The sequence below is a fragment of the Mastomys coucha genome, unplaced genomic scaffold (genome assembly GCF_008632895.1).
Source record: "Mastomys coucha isolate ucsf_1 unplaced genomic scaffold, UCSF_Mcou_1 pScaffold15, whole genome shotgun sequence".
NCBI classification, from domain to species: domain Eukaryota; kingdom Metazoa; phylum Chordata; class Mammalia; order Rodentia; family Muridae; genus Mastomys; species Mastomys coucha.
Genome location: NW_022196897.1, coordinates 32,110,120 through 32,131,310, shown reverse-complemented (window position 1 = coordinate 32,131,310; position 21,191 = coordinate 32,110,120). Strand labels below are relative to the sequence as shown.

Sequence of the window (21,191 nt, the reverse complement as noted above, 5' to 3'; positions counted from 1 at the left end):
AGCAGAAGCATTCCTTTATTCATTTTAAGCACCTTGTGCATGTGACTACCTTTCCTTGCTCAAAAGTTTGCCTTCCTTACTCTTGAATCCCTCTCTGGTCATCTCTGTACTTTAGTGGAAATAACCTAAGATGGTTAGGAGGGTTCCCTTCACTTAGTATCCTTCTCATCATCATGTAAACATATTTATTATCTGTTGCTTCTCCTGACTGACTTAAGATTCAGCTCTAGGTTTCGTTGTGTGGACTTGCAAAGGGTGGGAGAGAGGAATATAAATTTAGACCTAGGAATCGCTTGCCTAAGCCTGTCTTTACACTCTCCCTGGATGGTACTGGGATTTTGTGACAATGTCTTTGGAGACTGTAGGACAGAGATGGGAAAGATTAGGTTTTGAAAAGAAAGGACTGAAAGAAGGAACTATCTCTCTTGTATTGGCCATGGGTTGGGGAAGAAGTTAGAAGGGAGTGTCCTCTGGCAAGTAACAGATTGGAAGTGTGGGGATGAGTGTGCTGAATCATAATCCTGAGAGTTTCTGACCATGCTTCTGGGAGATCCCTGTCTATGCTCTGAAAGGCAGGTCTGTTTTTCTTTTTTCTTTCTCTCCTTATTTCACAACCTTCTCTCTCAGCTTCATTATCAGCTGCATGAGAGTTGGAGCTGAGGAAAAGGAGGTGTTGAGACTTGAGCCTGTGTGCAGTCTCTGTCGGTTAGTTCCAGGACATGCTGTCCATTTCCATGTTAGCCCACCTCTAAGGGATGTTTTAAAAAGCATGAGAACAGTTTATTGCAGGTGTCTCTTAACTGTAGATTATAAATAGTGTCTGGTTAAGAATATTCTGGATGGTTTAATTAGAGTGATGACTATTGTTAAGCAAACTGCTTGTTAGTATTATGCCTGTTTGAACTTGGTATTGATGAGAAGTAATTGACCACAGAACTGCATTCCAAAAGGCAGAAAGGCTGTCATTTTTTAATTTCTATTATGGCAATAAATTGTTTACATAAACATGTCTATGAAAATATGAGCTCCAAGGCACAGAGATTCACTTTGTACAGGATGGTGAATTATACTGTTTTATTTTCAGATTAATGCATTTGTCCAACCTGCCTAAAAGCCAGCTTTATTGAAATTAAGTAGTTGAAATGTGTTTTATCTTCTGCTATCACTTTTGCTACAAACTGTATGAGAGTAGTGTTTTTAACTTACCCTAACTAAAGGAGGTGCCCTGTTAAATCCAAGTAACTACCTAAGTACTTCTTTAGGTGGCAATCACTATAATAAATAGACTGTTAAAGAAAAATGTGAAAAGATGTATAAATAAGGAAAAAATTGCTATAACCACCTTCTAGGTACTGAGTTGTTATCTATATTATTTATTGGTATTTTGTCCAGCTCAATTATTAAGTTTCTCTAGTTCTAGCTTTCCATGGGGAATTTATTCTATGAGCTAATAAATTATACCATCAGGGAGTTTTTCTTGAAATTCAGCTTAAAATTTCCCATTCTTAATTTCATCTCATTATTCCTAGTTATACCCCCTTGTACCAGGCTAAATAATTATTCTTTCTCCTTAGAGACCCCCATTATGTATCCGTCTAGTTGTCACTTCACCAGGCCATTCATATTTAGCTCCTTTAATCTGTCCTCATAAATCAACTCTTCCATTGCCTTAATCATTATTATTGCTCTTCTAAGAACTATCTAATTTTCAAACATATACAGTTGTCAGGGACCCCAGTGAAATCAGCATTCACTGAGATTCAGCTTCTTCCGACCTCTGCCATAAGATCCAGAACCCAATGTGCTGGTTTCTGGGCCAAGTTAGCACTTGTTCAACTGAGCGAGTTCAGGATGTTTCCAGTGACATTTTCCTTATGTCCATCCTGATTTCAAGATTGATTATGTTTTCATGGGTTCATGGGATGGGATTTGTAAGCCTTTTGAGTTACTGTCCTGAATATGTCCTGCATCTTCCTGTGTCCTTATTCACTACCATCTATCAAGGCAGCTGCTGTGTTAACATGGAAGTCTGATCTTCCTGAGAATGCTTTGGTAAACTTGTGGAGTACAATCAGGCCCAGAACCTGCCCACGACAAAATTCCTAGTCAGTTATCAACTCTTACTGTTTACAACCCTGGAGCCAATCTCCTATCTTCTTTAATTTGCAGTTTCCTTAACATTCTGAACAGTATAAATAGATTTTAATAGAGTAAGATGGGTCATGATACTCTTTTCTAAGGGTGAAGATATTGTTTCAGTGCCCACTGATTTCTTTGTAATAGTGAGTCCTTTGTGCACTGTTTGTAATTTTGTTGGAATGGAATCTTCTTCCTTTTGATGGCATTCTTTATCTGCATAAACAAGCAGACTTATGCTTCTGCTGCTTTCCAGATGTGTCTGAGGCAGGAGGCTCCTTCTCTTACTATGTGTCCTTCCTTCCAGGAAGTTAAAGATTTGTCACACACACACACACACACACACACACACACACACACACACACACCACTATCCACTGTGGTTTTCAGTGAGAACTTAAGAAACCCTTCATATTATGATTTTGTTTTAGGAAGAACATTCCTTTAAAACTTCAGTACCTATGACATGACATTACAATCTGTAAACGCACAGGCTTTTTCCCACTTTAAATCAAAGACTGTCTCATTATTTTATTAAGGAACATAGAGAATTGGTACAATTCTTTGTAGTTTCTGTGTGCTGTCCTCTGTTTAGCACTAGGGAAAGCAGACTTTCCATGTAGTGTTTATTTCTCTGTTTGAAATCAGAATAGACATTAGGCTTCGTAAAACAAGTGTAGGAGTCCCTGAAGACATCTTTTGGTTGTAGACTCTCCATGGTGTGCTGTTCCGTTCACATACACACCCTATGCTTTCTGGTGTTGCTTATCAGGCATTGCTTTAGGGCTAGGTAACTCTCTCTGCCCATTTCCATAAGCACTGCCCTCACTCCTCAGTGCACCTGGCTTTTGTTTTTGAATACCTTTTACTGTATGTACTTCCTACCCATCCCTCTCCTCCCCACACCCCACAAAGGAGGCATGTATGCACGCATATATATGTTTTTGATTTTGATCACAACCTTTATTCACCTTTCTAGAAATAAGGGACCTGAACTAACAGCTTCATGAAATAAATCTTAAGATTCCACACTTGATTTCTAAAACAGTTTTGTTTGTTTTAGTTTTCTGTTTCTTCTTTTCTTCATCTTTGCAAGAAAGCCATTTATTATCTTTTACAATCTACCCACTTCCCAGTAAATTCTGCCATTCATCACATATGCTTCAATTTTTTACTCTGTTTCACAAGACTTTCTTTTTTTTTCTTTATTCTTTTTGACATTTTTATTAGATATTTTCTTTAATTTACATGTCATATGATTTTTCCTTTCCAAGTTCCCCTCCCAAAAACAAACAAACAAGCAAACAAACAAACAAAAACAAGAACAAACCCCTGTTGCTTTCCCTCCCCATGCTTGCCACCCCACCCTCTTCCACTTATTAGCCCTGGCATTCCCCTACACTGGGGCACAGAACCTTCACAGGGCCGAGGTCCTCTCCTCCCATTAATGATTGACTTTGCAATCTTCTACTATACACATGCTGCCAGAACAATCAGCCCCACCATGTGCAGTCCTTGGTTGGTGGTTGAGTCCCTGGGAGCTCTGAGGGTACTAGTTAGTTCATATTGTTGTTCGTCCTAAGGGGCTGCAAACCCTTTGGTTCCATTGGTCCTTTCTCTAACTCCTTCATTGGGGACCCTGTACTCAGTTCAATGGATGGCTGTGAGCCTCTACATCTGTGTTAGTCAGATACTGTCAGAGCCTCTCAGGAGATAGCTATATCAGGCTGGCTTGTCCTTCCTTCAATCTCTGCTCCATAGTTAGTCTTTACAACTCCTTCCGTGGGTATTTTGTTCCCCTTTTTAAGAAGGAATGAAATGTCCACATGTTGGTCTTCCTTCTTCTTGAGTTCCTTGTGGTTTGTGGGTTGTTCTCCCTGTATTCCGAACTTCTGGGTTAATAACCACTTATCAGAGAGTGCATACCGTTTGTGTTCTTTTGTGATTGGGTTACCTCACTCAGGATGATATTCTCTAGATCTATCCATTTCCCTAAGAATTTCATAAATTCATTGTTTTTAATAGCTGAGTACTACTCCATTGTATAGATGTACCACAATTTCTATATCCATTCTTCTGTTGAGGGACATCTGGGTTGTTTCAAGTTTCTGGCTATTATAAATAAGGCTGCTATGAACATTGGGGAGCATGTGTCCTTATTACATGTTGCAGTATCTTTTGGATATATGCCCAGGGTCCTCCAGTAGAACTATGCCCAATTTCCGGAGGAACCGCCATACTGATTTCCAGAATGGTTGTACCAGCTTGCAATCCCACCAGCAATGAAGTAGTGTTCCTCTATCTCCACAACCTCTCCAGCATCTGCTGTCACCTGAGTTTTTTATCCTAGCCAATCTGACTGGTGTGAGGTGAAATCTCAGAGTTGTTTTGATTTGCATTTCCCTGATGACTAAAGATGTTGAACATTTCTTTAGGTGCTTCTTAGCCATTCGGTATTCATCAGCAAAATTCCAACTTAATTCTTCACAGACTTAGAAAGAGCATTTGCAAATTCATCTGGAACAACAAAAAACCCAGGATAGCCAAAACTATCCTCAAGAATAAAAGAACTTCTGGTGGAATCACAATCCCGGACCTTAAGCTGTACTACAGAGCAATTGTGATAAAAACTCCATGGTATTGGTACAGTGACAGACAGGCAGATCAATGGAACAGAATTGAAGACCCAGAAATGAACCCACACACCTATGGTCACTTGATCTTTGACAAAGCAGCTAAAACCATCCAGTGGAAAAAAGACAGCATTTTCAACAAATGGTGCTGGCTCAACTGGCAGTTAGCATGTAGAAATATGCAAATCGATCCATTCCTATCTCCTTGTACAAAGCTCAAGTCCAAGTGGATGGGGGACCTCCACATCAAACCAGATACATTGAAACTAATAGAAAAGAAAGTGGGGAAGAACCTCGAGCAAATAGGCACAGGGGAAATTTTCCTAAAGAGAACACCACTAGCTTATGCTCTAAAATCAAGAATTGACAAATGGGACCTCATAAAGTTACAAAGCTTCTGCAAGGCAAAAGACACTTTCAACAGGACAAAACGGCAACCAACAAATTGGGAAAAGATCTTTACCAATCCTGTATCTGAGAGAGGGCTAATATCCAATGTATACAAAGAACTCAAGAAGTTAGACTTCACAAGACTTTCATATCTTCAGAATCCCGCTTCTTTCTCCACAAGTGTCCCCAGGGGAATAGCCCAAAGTTCTTGTGCCTTCCTCACTTATCTTCTTGTGTGTCACTCATAAGCCCTTATCTTCTCAGGGTTTCTGCCTATTCCACCCACAGAGACTCTGTGAGCATATGCAGCCATCACCATGGAACAGGCTCAAATGCTGTGCTGCCCTACTCCAAGGCCTTCTGAAGGGCCTGTGCTTCTGTGGCATATTCTGTGGAGGAAGGCTTTTGAATCATCTCTGTATGGTGGCAACACTCTTTCAAATCACTTCCTCTACCTAAAACTGTATCTCTCTCTGCTTCCAGGAGTTTTCTTCCCCACCTACTCCTTAAGTATATGTATTCTTTCTTTATTCACTGACTACACAGTTTAGGAAAAGGCCTAGTCTCTGGATGAGCTTACAGAATTCTGAGAGTCCAGTCACCTGGCCCAGCCAGATCCTCCAGACCTGCTTCTTAGACTCTGGGTTGTGTGCTACACTGAAATGAAGCCCTCTTCCTGCACATCCTTTTCTATTGTCCTCCTAATACAGAACTTGCCTGCTTTGTAAAATCTTTCCATAAAGCCATCTTTAAGCTTTACTGATCTCCAAGTCAGGGATACTCTTTTATTTCCAGTTTGAGAAGTTATAGTGTCTGTTACAGTGTAGAAAGTGTTGCTGACATAGACTAGCTGCTCACTCACCTTTCTCCCACTATCAGCACTTTTGGTTTGCTCGCTATAAATGGATACCTCCTTATGGTTAGATCTTGTAATGGTATAGATTGTTTGTTGATTTTAGGGTATATTAGAATTTTTTAAAAAGAGTTTTAAAATTTGGTTTCTTTCAAATCAGTACCATATTTAGCTGTTTGACAAAGCTATAGGAAAACATAGATAGGAAAATTACAAAGAATAAAATGTGCTTCAGGAAACATCAGCCATGTCAGCTTAATAGAGACTATATACAGGTTCCCAGGAACACAAAATAGCCCGTGAACAGAAATGGCAAGAGTTAACCAAGGAAGATTGTCAGTGAATGATGAGAATTGTTTTAGGCCTTGGTATGACTGCAAACACACAATGGGAATCTGGAAACACAAATAAGTGAGAGACAATAAACTACATCCATGGTTGTATGGTCTACAGTATGTACCACACCAATTTGTAGCCACAAAAACTCTTTGGAGACTGTTAAAGAGAGTTGTTTGTGACCAATTTCAGACCTTTTTGCTTTCTCTTGGTGACTAATACTTGTTGCACTTTTCCTGAGAACTTTTGTCATAACATGTTTATTTTTTTCTCAGTTTTGTATGTCGTCACTGTGTCCTTATAGGAAGGTAAGGGACTGATTTTACTTTTTTTTTTTTCACTAAAAGCATATTGCATTCCCTTTTTGTAACAGATTCATGCCCAAGCACAAAATAGCCCACTTAAGGAAGATGCTCAGCCTTATTGGAAATGATGCTGCAGCTCAGTCTGTGATGCTCCCTCCTCAACCAGAGCAGAGGGTTTCTAAGAAGTTACTGGAGAGTTTTGAATCAAAGTCTGATGAACACCCTGGCCTTGATGTTGAACAAGAAACCCCGGACAACCCATCAATCCATAAGTCAGGCTCTCTTCCTGTGAGGAAAGAAACCCTGCCTCTTGCTCCCAGCACCCTTTTGTGTGGAGCTGAAGATCAGCACAGACCACTGCACATTACATGGCCTCACAGGTGGTAAGTCAAGACATGCCACTTTCTCTCTCAGAGCTTTACAAAATGTGTTTCATTGTAGACTTTCTAACTTGCTGTCCTTGTAGCTTTAGAAAACGATGGCTTGGATTTTTATTCACAGATTCACATGGCAGTATTACTTACTATACAAGTTGAGCACCAAGCCATCTTTGACCATAAGTGTACATTAATTATTGTGTTTTTATTTTATATATGAATTATAGATAACATTTGTAATGATTTGTTCAACTAGTAATAGCAGCCATACACATTTAGAAATCAAATGTTACTCAAGTTTCAAAGTAGAAAAATCATATGCCATTATTTACTCCCAGTTACTGTTAATCCAGAATTACTTCCCATATGGACTTCAGTAAACCACATCACTGTTAAAACAATCCTTTCCACTTCTTATTCTCGTTTTGACCAGTGTCAACTGGACAGCTTCATTTTCTTTGTAGTGTATTACTGCATGTGAAGCGGTCTCCCTTCTGCCAAATGCTTTTACATCATGCTAGTCAGAATTGTGTAGCTGAATGTCTTCTCATCACAAGAAAATCAATGCAGCATATAATCCCACCAAATATAAACTCATAAACCTAGCCCTGGCTTCTATAAATTAGGATTTAAGGAGGTAAAATGTCCTGATAATCTTCTGGTATTAGGCATGAATATTTTAATCTAGTTTTTATTCCTCCCAGTTAGTTTAATCTGCATGTGGCCTGATTAGAGTTGCTTCCCCTACAGATTATGGCCTCTTTATTGCCGCAGTGCTGGGTTGATCATTAGGTCCGATTGCGAGCAACTGTTTGCAGGTGAAGTAATAAGCGCACACACCGGCAGGAAAGCGCCTTTGCCCAGGATTTGCCTCCAAGCATATTAAAACTCCTCGAGCTCTCCCAGTTGATGTGCAGCATCTGCTACCTAAAGGGATTCTGTCTTTGCTTTTAAATGCATGAACCTGAAATTTAGGGGCTAAGCGTTGTGATGAGCTGCTGTTTGGGGCTTGTTTGTTCACTGTCACCCTTCCAGACTCATGTCCTCAGAGTGTCTTAGGGCTCAGGACTCGTTTGTGTGATTTTAAGTAGAGTGGGTCGGGATGAAATGAACCTATTTGAAGGTAAAGGACCACCCTCATTGCTGCCTTCTGCAAACCTCTAGTCCATTAACCTCTGCTTCCCTCTACATGAATAGTTATTACAAGAAACGCAATTCTAAAAGTTTGCTTCCGGATTTTCCTAAAAATGTTAAATAATTTGAAGACTGGGTATAAAACAATATAGAAGCAAGGTTTTCACTCATTGAGAATCATGTTATTCAACACTTTGCACAAAATTAGACAGAGCTATGTTGATAAAATTAACAATATTAAATTGAATAATTCCCTCTCTTCCTTTGTATATTTTTGCTTTAATTTAATTTAATTGCCTAAAGTTAGTTGCTTAAAGAGATGCAGCATGATGTTTGTGCACATTCTTATTGTTAGAGCTAAATTATTTTTAATTTGGAGATGAGGGGAAAAAAGCCGCATCAGCAAGAGTAAATGCCAAAATATAAAAGTAACACATTCATCCTTACGGGTAATATAGTAGAACATTGGAAACTTGGAGGTTGCCAGACACATAGCTAACATTAGGGCTAATTTTGAAAATCTAGCGTGCAGTCAATTTTACTGATGCCTGGGGACATACAAGGTAGAAGCTGACAAGAGAACTAATTTTGTTTGGGTTATTTACTGCTATGCATCATCCACGGGTTCCCGCCTGACACACAGCTATATGAAGGGGATATTATCACACACTAAAAATTTATGTTGACATTCGATATTTGTTCAATATGTCAGCAGTATTACTTTCATAATCAAAAGAGTAAGAAAAAGAAAAAAGAAAAGCACTTTATGCTCATATAGATATATCTTTTTAATAACAGTCTATAAGGTTAATATAGTTTACCTTTGAGAGTATACAATGAAAACAAGCAGGGTTAGGAGGGGAAATGACAGAAAGCATCAACCCGAACTGTTTGTTTGCCATTACCTACGCGAGCCATGTCAGCTCTCTGGCCCGCGTCTGATAGCTATTTGTTGTACAGAGAGCACAGCATAAAAAAAATATCAAACTCTTAATACTATTGTGTGCCCATAACCATCTGTCACTGCTAGCCTGGAGATGAGAGGAAGATTAGGAGGAATAAACACTGAGCCGCCGAGCATTGGTAAAGCCTTCGGGCAAAAAACTCTTGTGGGGACATCAAAGACATTCTAATTCCGAGGCAGTCAAGGATTACAGTGTGTAACCTGTGCTGACAACAGATAAATGACTGGCAATATTGTGCCAGAGCTGTTGGGTCCTGCATGGAGTACTGATGATGATGATGATGATGTTATCTTGCAGAATGGACTCTGCTGGGATAATTTTATGATAAAACACTTTTTTCAAATGCCACTGGGTCTAGGCAGACATTTACTAGCTACAGGGGTAGCAATCAGTTTCTTCAAAATTTACTGTTCTAAGCCCATTAGAGTTCCGGCACAGCAAGACTCTTCAGTGAAAAGCTAAAATGCCTATGTTTTCTTTAGGAGAATATATGCAAATGTTGGGAGCTGAACTCCTACCCTTTAGTGGTAGGTGCTTTATCATCTGATTTATGTAAATTCACTCATAAAAATCAGTTTATTTTTAATTGGTGAATATGAATTAGAAAATTAAGACTCTGGTTCCGCATTCATCCCCAGCTTCAAGCACGCATTCATTTAGACTTCCAATTGTATGGCTGGAAATCCCATCACTGACCTATCACTATGAATTGTGTTCTCAGGGAAAGCAAGGTTTCACTAGAAATGGTGAGGCTGTCTGGGTCTCTTATGCAGTTCTATTCGTTCACAGCTCCACGCTTTTGCTCACTGTGCCCTGGTCTGCATCTGACCACTTGAATACATGAGTAGCTATGGAAGCTCTGCTGTCTGTTCATTTTTGTCTTGGTCATGCCCATTTTCTAGAGGAGAATGGAGAGGGGAAATAGCAGCAGTGTTTTCTCCTCATCATCATCACGAAAACCATGTCATGAAATCCAAAGTTGTAGTAGCTCCCATGATGGGATCATGAACGGCTAAAACACTGGGTTAAACCTCTGATACATCCTATACTGAGTCCACCAGATGTCGAGCCTCCTTTGTAAAACATGTATCAAAAACAAGTGGCATTTTGTAGAAGATACATTCTGACTTTTTATCTGTGTTAAAATGTCTGTGTGAGAAAAGACCCTTAAATGCAAGGTTTGCCCCTCTTTGGTCTTTTCTGAACCTGAGATTGTGAGGACGGTAGTGTACAACCTATGCTGACAGTAGATTAAATAACTGACGGTATTTTAGCAGACTTTCTGGGTTCTCTGCAGAAAAATTTGTTCCTCCTTTCTACCCAGTCCTTAATGTTTTGTTATAAACATCTGTAGAATGACACAGCTAATAGAAATGACTTAGAGAAAGACCTGTGAAAAACACTGCATTTGGCAATGCTTGTTTTTTAAAGCTGTTTCTTTCCAAAAAGTACAGCATTGCACCAGGTTCCAAGCTTTATGTAAAGGTTTGTATATCGTAATGGCCACAAAGACATACTACTAGATGGAGAGTCAAAACAAGTGTAGAACATAGTTAAAACTCACGCTAGTCCAGGCCCGTTTTCCAACAAACACTCTTTAAAAAAAGTCAGATGGACCAGAGGCTGAAAGCGTAAGGAAGCCTCATGACCTGAGTTCTAACCCCAAACCCATGAAAATGTAGAAGGAGAAAACCAGTTCCACAGAGCTGTCCTCTGTCCTCTACCTGCACTCACACATATTCTCAGCATAATAATAAAGGTTTACAGAAGGAGGGAGACACAAAGGGCTTTTGTTTAGATTACACCTGAGTATTTCCTGTTTCAGACATGAAAACTGAGGGCACTCTGTAAATTGCATTGTCCTCCTCCTACTTTTTGGTGTGTTTGTTTGTTTGTTTGAGACAGGATCTCATCTCACTATGTTGCTCTGGCTGTCCTTGAACTCACCATGTAGAACAGGCTAGCCTCTGCCTCCTGCTAGGATTACAGGTGTGTGCCACTATGCCGAGTTCACATTGTCATTTTAAATAACAAGAATACAATAACAAGCACATGGTAACAAATTATGTTCTGTAAAATATATAGTTTACAAAATAAATTAATTTACATTAATTTACTACATCTTTATTCCTGTTGCAATGTGTTAAGTAGAAGACTATGAAGAAGATCCTGCTTCGTAGAGAGATAGAGAGACTTTAAAAGGAGTGTTGTAGGAACTATTATGCATATATAGATGCTCTTCTTTGATGCTATGTCAGAACTTAACAAAAGGGCTTTGTTAAAGGTTAGTTGCACCATAGCATCTGGAGTCTCCATAATGCATTGTCTATGGTCTGTTACTTGAATAGATTTTCTAAGCATCATGTGTAGTTCTCATGGAAAACAGCCACACCACATAGTGCAGGTTTGGTATGCATTGGCATAATTCCTCATGTGATTTTGAGACATCACTATGAATCTCTTAAGGAACATGCTTGAGTCTTAGAAAGCTGTTAAGCTTATGGTATAGAAACAGTTTCACCAAAATTCTATTGCTCAGTTAAACACTTGAATTTATGATAAAAACATATAAATCAGATATCTTCCTTAAAATGAGCTTCACATAGTTCATATTTGAAAATATCCAAGTACAATTAGCAGTGGTATGTCTATCATTCATTCAGGTAAACTCTGTTTCCTAAAAAATCAGCTGTTTTATCTTAGAAACCAAGCATTCGTACAAATACTCATTCTGAAGATAATTATTATGCTTTAATTTCCATGAAAAGTTCTTTTATTTACATTTCTAAGTGTATCACAGAAAATATTAAAAGATATCTATTGAAAAGATTCAATAAAGAATTGAGCAATTTTACCATATCCCCAACCACCTTCTTTTTTTTTTTTATTAGATGTTTTCTTTATTTACAATATCTCCTTTCCCAGGTTCCCCTCCAAGAAAAAAAAAATTAAAAACTAAAACTAAAACTAAAACAAACCCCTGTTCCCTCCCCTCTCCCCCTGTTCACCACCCCACCCCCTCCTGCTTACTGGCCCTGGCATTCCCCTACACTGGGGCATAGAACCTTCACAGGACCAAAGGCCTCTCCTCCCATTGATAACCTACTTGGCTATCCTCTGCTATACATATGCTGCTGGAGCCATGAGTCCCACCATGTGTACTCTTTGGTTGGACTTTTAGTCCCTGGGAACTCTGGGGGTACTAGGTAGTTCATATTGTTGTTCGTCCTAAGGGGCTGAAAACCCTTCAGCTCCTTGGGTCCTTTCTGTAGCTCCTTCATTGGGGACCCTGTACTCAGTTCAATGGATGGCTGTGAGGCTCTACTTCTGTATTAGTCGGGTACAGTCAGAGCCTCCCAGGAGACAGCTATATCAGGCTCCTGTCATCAAGCACTTGCTGGCATCCACAATAGTGTCTAGATTTGATGATTGAATATGGGAAGGATTCGCAAGTGAAGCAGTCTCTGAATTGTCCTTTCTTTAGTCTCTGCTCCATAGTTAGTCTCTACAACCCCTTCCATGGGTATTTTGTTCCCCCTATTAAGAAGGAATGAAGTATCCACACTTTGGTCTTCCTTCTTGAGTTTCTTGTGGTTTGTGGTTTGTGGTTTGCGTATTCTGATCTCCTGGGCTAATATCCACTTATCAGAGAGTGCATACCATGTGTGTTCTTTTGTGATTGGGTTACCTCCCTCAAGATGATATTCTCCGATCCATCCATTTCCCCAAGAATTTCATAAATTCATTATTTTTAATAGCTGAGTAGTACTCCATTGTGTAGGTGTACCACATTTTCTGTATCCATTCTTCTGTTGAGGGACATCTGGGTTGTTTCCAGTTTCTGGCTATTATAAATAAGGTTGCTATGAGCATAGTGGAGCATGTGTCCTTATTACATGTTGGAGCATCTTCCGGGTATATGCCCAGGAGTGGTATAACTGGGTCCTCTGGTAGTACTATGTTCAATTTCCTAAGTAACCACCAAACTGATTTCCACAGTGCCAACCACCTTCTTAAATGCAAAAAAAAAAAAAAAAAGGTGTTTTTTTTTTTTTCCTTTCTTTTGTTGTAAAGGCAGATGTGGAAAGCTAGGATCTCACTAGTTGAGTGTGCTCCCCTTGCCTGTTCTGTGCTCAGGCACAGTCTTCCCACAGCCACGTTTGTGCCATCAAAGCATGTGTCACACAGTAGAAAGGTCAAACTATAGCTTAGGATAGCTTGATCTCAAAAACTCCTTCAAAGGGAATTAAATGCTCAGAAAATCACAAACTACCATGACAAACCACTGTGTAATCATCACCACTAGCCATTAGGATTGAAGGATTGATTATTTTTTCATTCTTGTGGACTAAATTTTCTGTCCTGGAATGTTAAGATATTATATCATATTTATTGTGTTCTAATTACAATTTTTGTAGTTAACAGCAAACAAATCTTTGTCAGGTAAAAGTAAACTGAGACAAAGTAGAACTTACCTTGTGATAAGCTAACCAGTTAGGAAACCATAATCTAAAAGGCTGTAATCAACCTACTGAGTGGCCCGGAAGTAGGTGTTTTCTGGTTGAGAAAGATAAAGGTGAGTTGGGCATGTTGAGGAGCTTGAAATTATTGGAATGGTTATGGTGAAACGTTTCCTGATTGGTCCACTGGGATGGCTTAGCAGATGAGGGCCCTTGCTGTCAAACCTAATTACACAAGTCCATCCCCAGGGTTGACATGGTAGAAAGAACAATCCAACTCCAAGAAGTCATCTGCTCACCTCTTCATTTGCACCGTGGCTTGTTAACTAACACACAAACACATAAAAATACTAAATGTAAACTATTTTTAAACTTTCCCATTACCTCTTTATAAGACCTGTGAGAGAACTGTCAGTCAGAGCTTTTCACTTTAAATAGATGGAATTCTTGTTGTGTGTCTGGCAATTGCAGCTCTTTCCATAAAGTAGTGATCAGTTGATTTATGCAAAGTTAGTTACAATTAAGGGTATGAATTTAGAAAAGACAAAACTTAGTCATCAGGATTTGGAATGTATTTAGGTGACTAGTTGAATAAGCATGAACCCTACCTAACATTGAAAGAATTGACATCCATACCATTAGAGGCTCCAGTGACCCCTAATGAGAATAATTGATGCAAAATAGATACCTGTGCATTAATACTGGTAGCAAAACAAATTACTTTGTTTGATTTCTTGACACTAACATCTACACACAGCTTTAAAAGCCAAATTGCTACCTGCCTCTGAAATGTTTGTTAGATAGTTGGATGGGGGTTTTCTCACTGCCAAAACACCTGAGGAGAAGAGTTTTTCCCGTGCTTGCTGTAGAGGTTTGCAGTACTAATTCTGGGGACAATGGTCATGTGGATGGCCACATGTCTTCCAGTCTCCTAGTGCACTTGGCTCCAGCCTCCTTGGACTTGAGAGGAAACTGCTTTCTTCCAATCTTTAGAGAGGTGATTCCACAGACCCTTACTGTTACTTTCAGTCATTCTCAAAACTCAGTGACTTCAACCAGTTTTATATTTATCTCTCAGTTAGCCAATCAAAGATCGCCTGAATAAGGTTCTGTTCGAGTATAGCCAGTCCCAAATCAGTAAGTTTTCTTCAGGTGTGTTTTTTTCCTAGAGTTTTTTTTTTTTGGAGGGGGGATTTTGTTTGTTTGACCTATCCGTAAGGAATTTCAAATGTGCACCATTTAAAAAAAGTCTCTCAAGAATTTTTATTAGAATTTGAAAAGGCACAGATACTAACCTAAAATTTCTATGTAGTATACCACCTAATAATTTGACACTGTTAGGCAATTGTTTAGCATTCTCTTATATGGGATTACACAAGTAGTAGGGAATAGTACAAAAATAAATAACCAAAAAATAAGCCCTACCCAATCTCCATGTATAATTCCTATTACCTACTTACAGTCTTTTTCCTGACTATTTCCCAGACTACAGAATAGATCAGCAAAGTTGATATAATTCAGGGTTGTCTGCTTCTTGGTGTAAGTTTGACCTTTCACATATGATTATGATGTCAGCATAAACAACTTGTACTTGTCATTATTTTGGTGATGTTATCACTAGAGTAACATTAACAAAAGTTCCCCATTGCCTTTTCCTTGCTTAATGTGGTTAAAAAATTGTCTACACTTCACAAACCTACAGTTACTGTGAAGAAGTTTGCATCCGATATGATTGTAACATTACCACTGAAGACTCATGTCTCCCTTTGCCTCTTCCTGTTCTCCTGTTGACCGGATACTTTAATTATCATTACAAGTGAGTTAGCAAATAGGGCTCACTGGTCTGGATGGACATGGAGATGGACGGGTGCATAGCGAAATGGAATTGCTTTCCTTCTACAGGTGTCTGCCCTGACTTCAGTTCTAGTGATCTATGAATTTCCCTGCCTGTGAGATGTTTCCATGCACTGTGTGCATTGTGAAGTTCTATATACTATACAGGCATGGAATAGAACTTCATACTTTCTACATTACACCTTATCACTTGCATCATGTTTTAAATGATGCCATTTGTAATTGCCAAAGCCTGCTAGGCTAGAGACATAGACTTTAGAATGGATGTGAGGTTGTTTCAGAGTGAATTATATAAAAGGACTCAGAGGGATTTCATAGTTGCTGATCAGCTATCACCTGCTCAGGCAGTCAGGAAGCAGGACTGTGCAAACATAAGTGGAATCAGTGTCCCCGAGCACAGGTGGAGGCAGCCGTATGATCAGCATTGCTTTCAGAAGGCCTCTGACTTCCTGCTTTGACCTCTTTATAAAATATCATAAAACTTGTAAGTAAAAATCCTTCATGAGTATGTTAAAACTGAACAACTCATTGTAACAGAGAGATGATAGCATGTGGGAGAAAAGTCTTGAATTGGTTAAAAGCCAAAGTAATTTCTCAGTTGTCACTGAAAAATTAATCTAGAAGGAAGATTGCTGTAGAATAACTTCTACCTGCTTATTCACCATAATCCAGGTGCTACTACTAGAAACATCCACTAAAATCACTTTTTCAACTGTTATTAAAATCCAAGTAAGTGGGGTCCTGTGGCTTTTGTAGGTTTTGTAGAGTGGGGCTCAGTGGCCAGTCTTTTTCCTTACTCAGTTACCCCAAAGATTTCCCAGGTAGACTATGAAAAGTTTTTTAAGGGTTGACCAGCTTTGTATTGTCTTTGTTGGCAGTGCAACTAATTAGCTATTTCAGTGATATTCATTTTAGCATCATTTGTTAGTCCAACAAAAGAAGAAAATTCACACAAAGAGGTAGATGTGAGAGAGTTGTGTTCGGTTAGGGAATGCCTCACAGAGTTCATTCCCTGTTGAAGGAGATGGTGTGTCACAGTCTTCTTCAAAAGCATGTCTTTCTTCACTGTCCTTATTCATTAATTTAGATATGTTTCTAAGATGATATATTATGTTACTTCTAATTATGGTTACATGCAGTTAATTTCCTTCCTTTTTTCCTAAGCTTGGTGTGAAAGACAGTTTTCTCCCAATGAGTGCAGGGCGCACTGGTTATTCAGGAATGGAGGGGATACTGAGGGATCTGCTCTTCCTGTTGCCCTAGCAACACATTTATTTATCAGGGACTGAAATGAGTTAATATAGCGCATACCTGCTGATCGGCAAACTCCCCTATTTCAGCTGCAGTTGACAATTAAGTCCTGGACAGCTACAGCCAGGGGTTAATGTTCCTCATTAGGAGAACTGGGTCATTACTAGGAAATCAAGGCACTTAAGGCAGCATGGGTAAAATACAAAATTCAGCATCTACAAGAGTGAGGCTCTTTTATGTTAATTAACCTTATTTTCCTAGGTTTAAAAAAATCTTACATGAGCATGTCAGTGGATCAATTAATTGAAAAAGCTAGGATACGTTACTCTGAGTTGCCTTCATTTCCTTTGCAAGGATTTCATTATTTTATGGAAAATTCTTATGTCTATATGATGAGTAAAAAGGGTATTAAAATTAAGAAGGGAATCATCATGGAAATCAGTTTTACCACAAGGGAGGGAGCAAATAAAAGCCTTGGCAAGGAAAATAAATAAGCTTCGCTAATACCTCACCTAAGAAGCAGCCTGTAAGCCTGCAGGACCTAGAGTGTTTCCAGGGACACCTTCTCTTCTTTACTAAGCACTTACAGAGTTATTTGACCTTCAGAAACAGAAACTTTGGGACGGTGATTTTGGTGATTTGCAACATTCTTCTTGCAGAAGGCTGAGTAACAGTTAAACAGTAACATTTTGGTTCATAATTGGCTTTTTAAAAATACCAGCAAAATTAGATATACTGGTTGAAAGTGTTTTATCAAGCAAAATTAGATATACTGGTTGAAAGTGTTTTATCAAACTGTCTGGGTAGTTATTTTTTACTTGTTATGTTCATAAAGAGTGTATCAAGACCTTTCTTAAAGCTTTATTTTCTTATTTCTTTAAAGAGCTTTTATGTTGAAAGTGGGATATTTAGAGTAGAAAAATATTTAATGTACCAAGTTCTGTTCCCTCCTCATTATTCATCTGCCTTCATTGAAGCCTCTGCTTACCAGTTCCTTCACTTCTGGGACTTAGTGGACACACACAAAAGCAAACGGGGCCTCTCTTGTCTTTGTCTCCAGAATACTTAGCGTCTTCAACTCTAAACCAAAATTGCAGGCTATAACCTCTTTTTAAGGTAAAAAAACCATTGAGCCTTACAGACTTGATGTAGAATTCTTACTCATGCTCCCTTACCTGAGAGTAAGTGACTACTGTGTTTCTTAGGATTATTTTTCACTGACAAAAGTCATTTTCCTCTTATAATGAAGTCTTCAGATATTTCCTTAGGAAATAATCCTTATCACATGCTTCTGGGTGCTGCATACACTGTCACACATCCTTGGACTGGCATGCAGTATCAGTCTTATATACACTGTTGCTTGTCCTCAGGTTGGCATGCCATGGTAACTCTACACCTGCCACAGTAGCTTTTGAAACAGTGTACTCTGAGATTGGCTGTGTTGTTCAGCCGGCCCAGTCTGGTTTCAGCAAGAACATCCCCAGGGAGTGGAGCCTTAGAGTAAGAGCACAAGACAAAGACTGATGCTCCCTAAATTGCTTTCTCTTTTTCTTGGGAAGACTATTGGACCACATTTTCTAGCCTCTCTTTGTGTAACTGCCTCATTTAATCTTAGCATTTACTCAAGATGATGGAGCCACTTCCAAGCTTAGACGATAGAAAACATCCCAAGCCTTCTCTTATGCACCTCTTCCTTTCCATCTAGACATAGATCTCACTTGATGATGATAGTACCTCCCTACTTCTGGAACATTAGATAAGCTGTACAGCAAGACCACTTGTCAAATGTCTAACCAGCCTGCTATTACAAACAAGAATTTTATGCATGTTCATCCCATGTAATCTGTGAACCTGCCTCAGGTGGTCTCACTAGCAACAATAGTGAACAGAAGAAGCCAGGATACACTCCAAAGATTTTGGCTGTAGTTGGCAAATGAAGATGCTATTTAGTGAGCTGGGAAACCTATTAAGTTAGAAATATGTTCTTGGCCTACAATTGGATATTTCTAACAGGAAGTTGATACCCAAGTGTCATTCAGATGAGAAACAAGAGCCAAAGATGGCAGTCTCAGAATTATCTGCAAGATATGTACAACTTCTTTAAAGAATTTTTAATATGCTAGATTTTAAATTTAAATTTTAGCTTCCTGATTGTAAGCACTGAATTTATCCTAAGGCTAAGGCTATCAGTTGTGCGAGTCTTAGCCCTAGTTGTAATTGTCATTAACATCATGTCTGAGGACAAACTACCCACACTCTAGTGCCAGTTCCTTCTTTAGAGGAAGGGGATAATGTAGCCTGTGTTACAGGATTAAAAATGTATGAAAATGAGCTAGCACACACAGTTCCTGGATAAGAAAAAAAAGAAAACTAATAAACCAACATTGGCTATTAGTGAATTAAGCCAAGCACTTCATTAGCTGACATGGGACTGTTCTTGCCTACTGTCTCCTATTGGTTAAAATCCATTTTTCTTAACTGTTTTAGAAAAAGAAGAAGAACGATACAGCTAAATAAAGTCATCTCTTTTTTTGTCTCCATTTTCAGCCTACCAAAACAAGTACATACTGTGCAGAAAAAAATGGAATTAAACTACAGAACAAACACTTCTAAGTGGCTCCTTGTAAATGAAGTCTATAAAAGGCTACCAAATGTTGCTTCTCATTGTATGACTGTTAGGGTATTACTAAACCTAGATAGAAGGGTAGGTCTTTTTTTTTTTTTTTTTTTTTTTGAACCTTTTATATCAAGCACTCAGACTGTAAATATCACAAATTATTTCCATTTTTAACAAGGTGGATGCCATGTGCTGTTGAGTAATAATGATGATTCCTAGATAGCAAGAAAATAAATCACATGATTTAAAGATGGCCTGGTGGCCTGAAGACAGTAACTAAAGACACACACAGCCAGTACTTCAAGGAGCTGTCATTTAAGCCAAGTTAGGATAATCATTTAAAAGTGTGTTGGCCAGAATGTAAGAAAAGGATGGAAATGTATATGTACTGCCCAGTTTTATGTCAACTTGACACAAGCTAGAGTCATCTGAGACCCTCAGATTTTCTCAATTAGTGATTAATAGGGAAGAGCCAAGCTCATTATGGGTGATGCCATACCCTGGCTAGTGGGCCTAGGTTCTATAAGAAAGCAGAACCTCTCCATAACCTTTGCAACAGCTCCTGTCTGCAGGTTCCTGCCCTATTTTGAGTTCTTGCCCCAACTTCTTTCACTGATGAAATGCATTGTGGAAGCATAAGCTGAGTAAACCTTTTCTTCCCAAGTTAGTTTGGTCATGGTGTCTCATCATAGCAATAGATCACTGACTAAGACAGAATATATATTCTATACTATGGTAAGAATGTAAACTAGTACAACCATTATGGAAATCAGGATAAAATTTCCTCACAAAATTAAAAATAGATTATATGGTCAACAATCCCACCATTGAGTGTGAATCAAAAGAAAATCAAATCAGTCTATTTATGATAGCTAAGATATAGAATCAACCAGATTTATGGATAAAGAAAATGGGGTATTCATACAGTATGGATACTATTTACCAAATAAAAATAGAATAGATCCTGACATTTGGGATAGTTTTATGTCAACTTGACACAAGCTGGAGTCATCAGAAAAGCTCAGTTGAGGAAATGCCTCCATGAGATCCGGATCCAGCCATAAACCTGAAGGACAATATATTAGGGGAAGTAAGCCAGAAACAGAGAAATATAGTTCAGCGTTCATTCACATGTAGATTCCAGAGCACTGGTGGCTTCTAACCGTGCAAACATGTTAAAATGTACCTGGACCTGTGAGAGCACTTCCAGAGGATTAATAGTGGAGAAGAACCACCCCAAATATGTCAGTACCATCCTATAATCTAAGGGTCTGGACCAAATAAAAAGGAGACTCGCCTTCTCTCTTGCTGTTCCTTGCTGCCCTGAGGTAAGCAACCTGCTCTACCAGCCAGGAGATTACATTGCCTCCAGCTAAAAGAGAGACAAGACAAACTTTCCCTCCCTTATGGTGTTCATGTGTGATATATGCCATAGTACCTTGCATCTGATTGACGTATCTTTGCAGCACAGAATGGACTGGTAGATAGCACAGGAGTTGCAGTCCAGACAGTCTACCACACTGCAAGACTACAAGTTAGGATACATGCTTTCTAAGTTCAGTGTGGATGTTACATACTCTTAGCACAGTAGCTATGAGGTATTGCATCTGCTTATTGAACTTAAGCATTTCAGAATGCATGTGCATTTTACAAGGCAAGGAAAGCATGCAGTTTTGGCTGTCAGCTGAAAACTGATTAACAATACACAGAATTCAGGTGGAAAAGAGAAAGTAGCAATGTATAATTTTAAGAGTTTAGACATATAACCTGGTAAATACATTTCCAGCCATACTTGTTATTTTCACTTGCACATTGCTTTTTTTAAAAATTGATAATAATAAATGCTTTCATGTATGACACGGTGGGAATATGCACCATGA

At 38.8% G+C, this 21,191-nt stretch overlaps 1 protein-coding gene across 3 annotated transcripts in view; it reads left to right on the top strand.

The window, feature by feature from the left end:
- The window catches only part of Gtdc1 (glycosyltransferase like domain containing 1), a 95,329-nt gene that overhangs the window by 27,076 nt on the left and 47,062 nt on the right, over positions 1 to 21,191 (top strand). For all 3 annotated transcript variants that reach the window (XM_031370154.1, XM_031370155.1, XM_031370156.1), the window contains one exon: positions 6,722 to 7,036. In XM_031370154.1, the coding sequence (XP_031226014.1) occupies positions 6,726 to 7,036 (311 nt within the window). In that variant the 5' untranslated portion in view covers positions 6,722 to 6,725. The remainder of the gene's footprint in view (positions 1 to 6,721; positions 7,037 to 21,191) is intronic.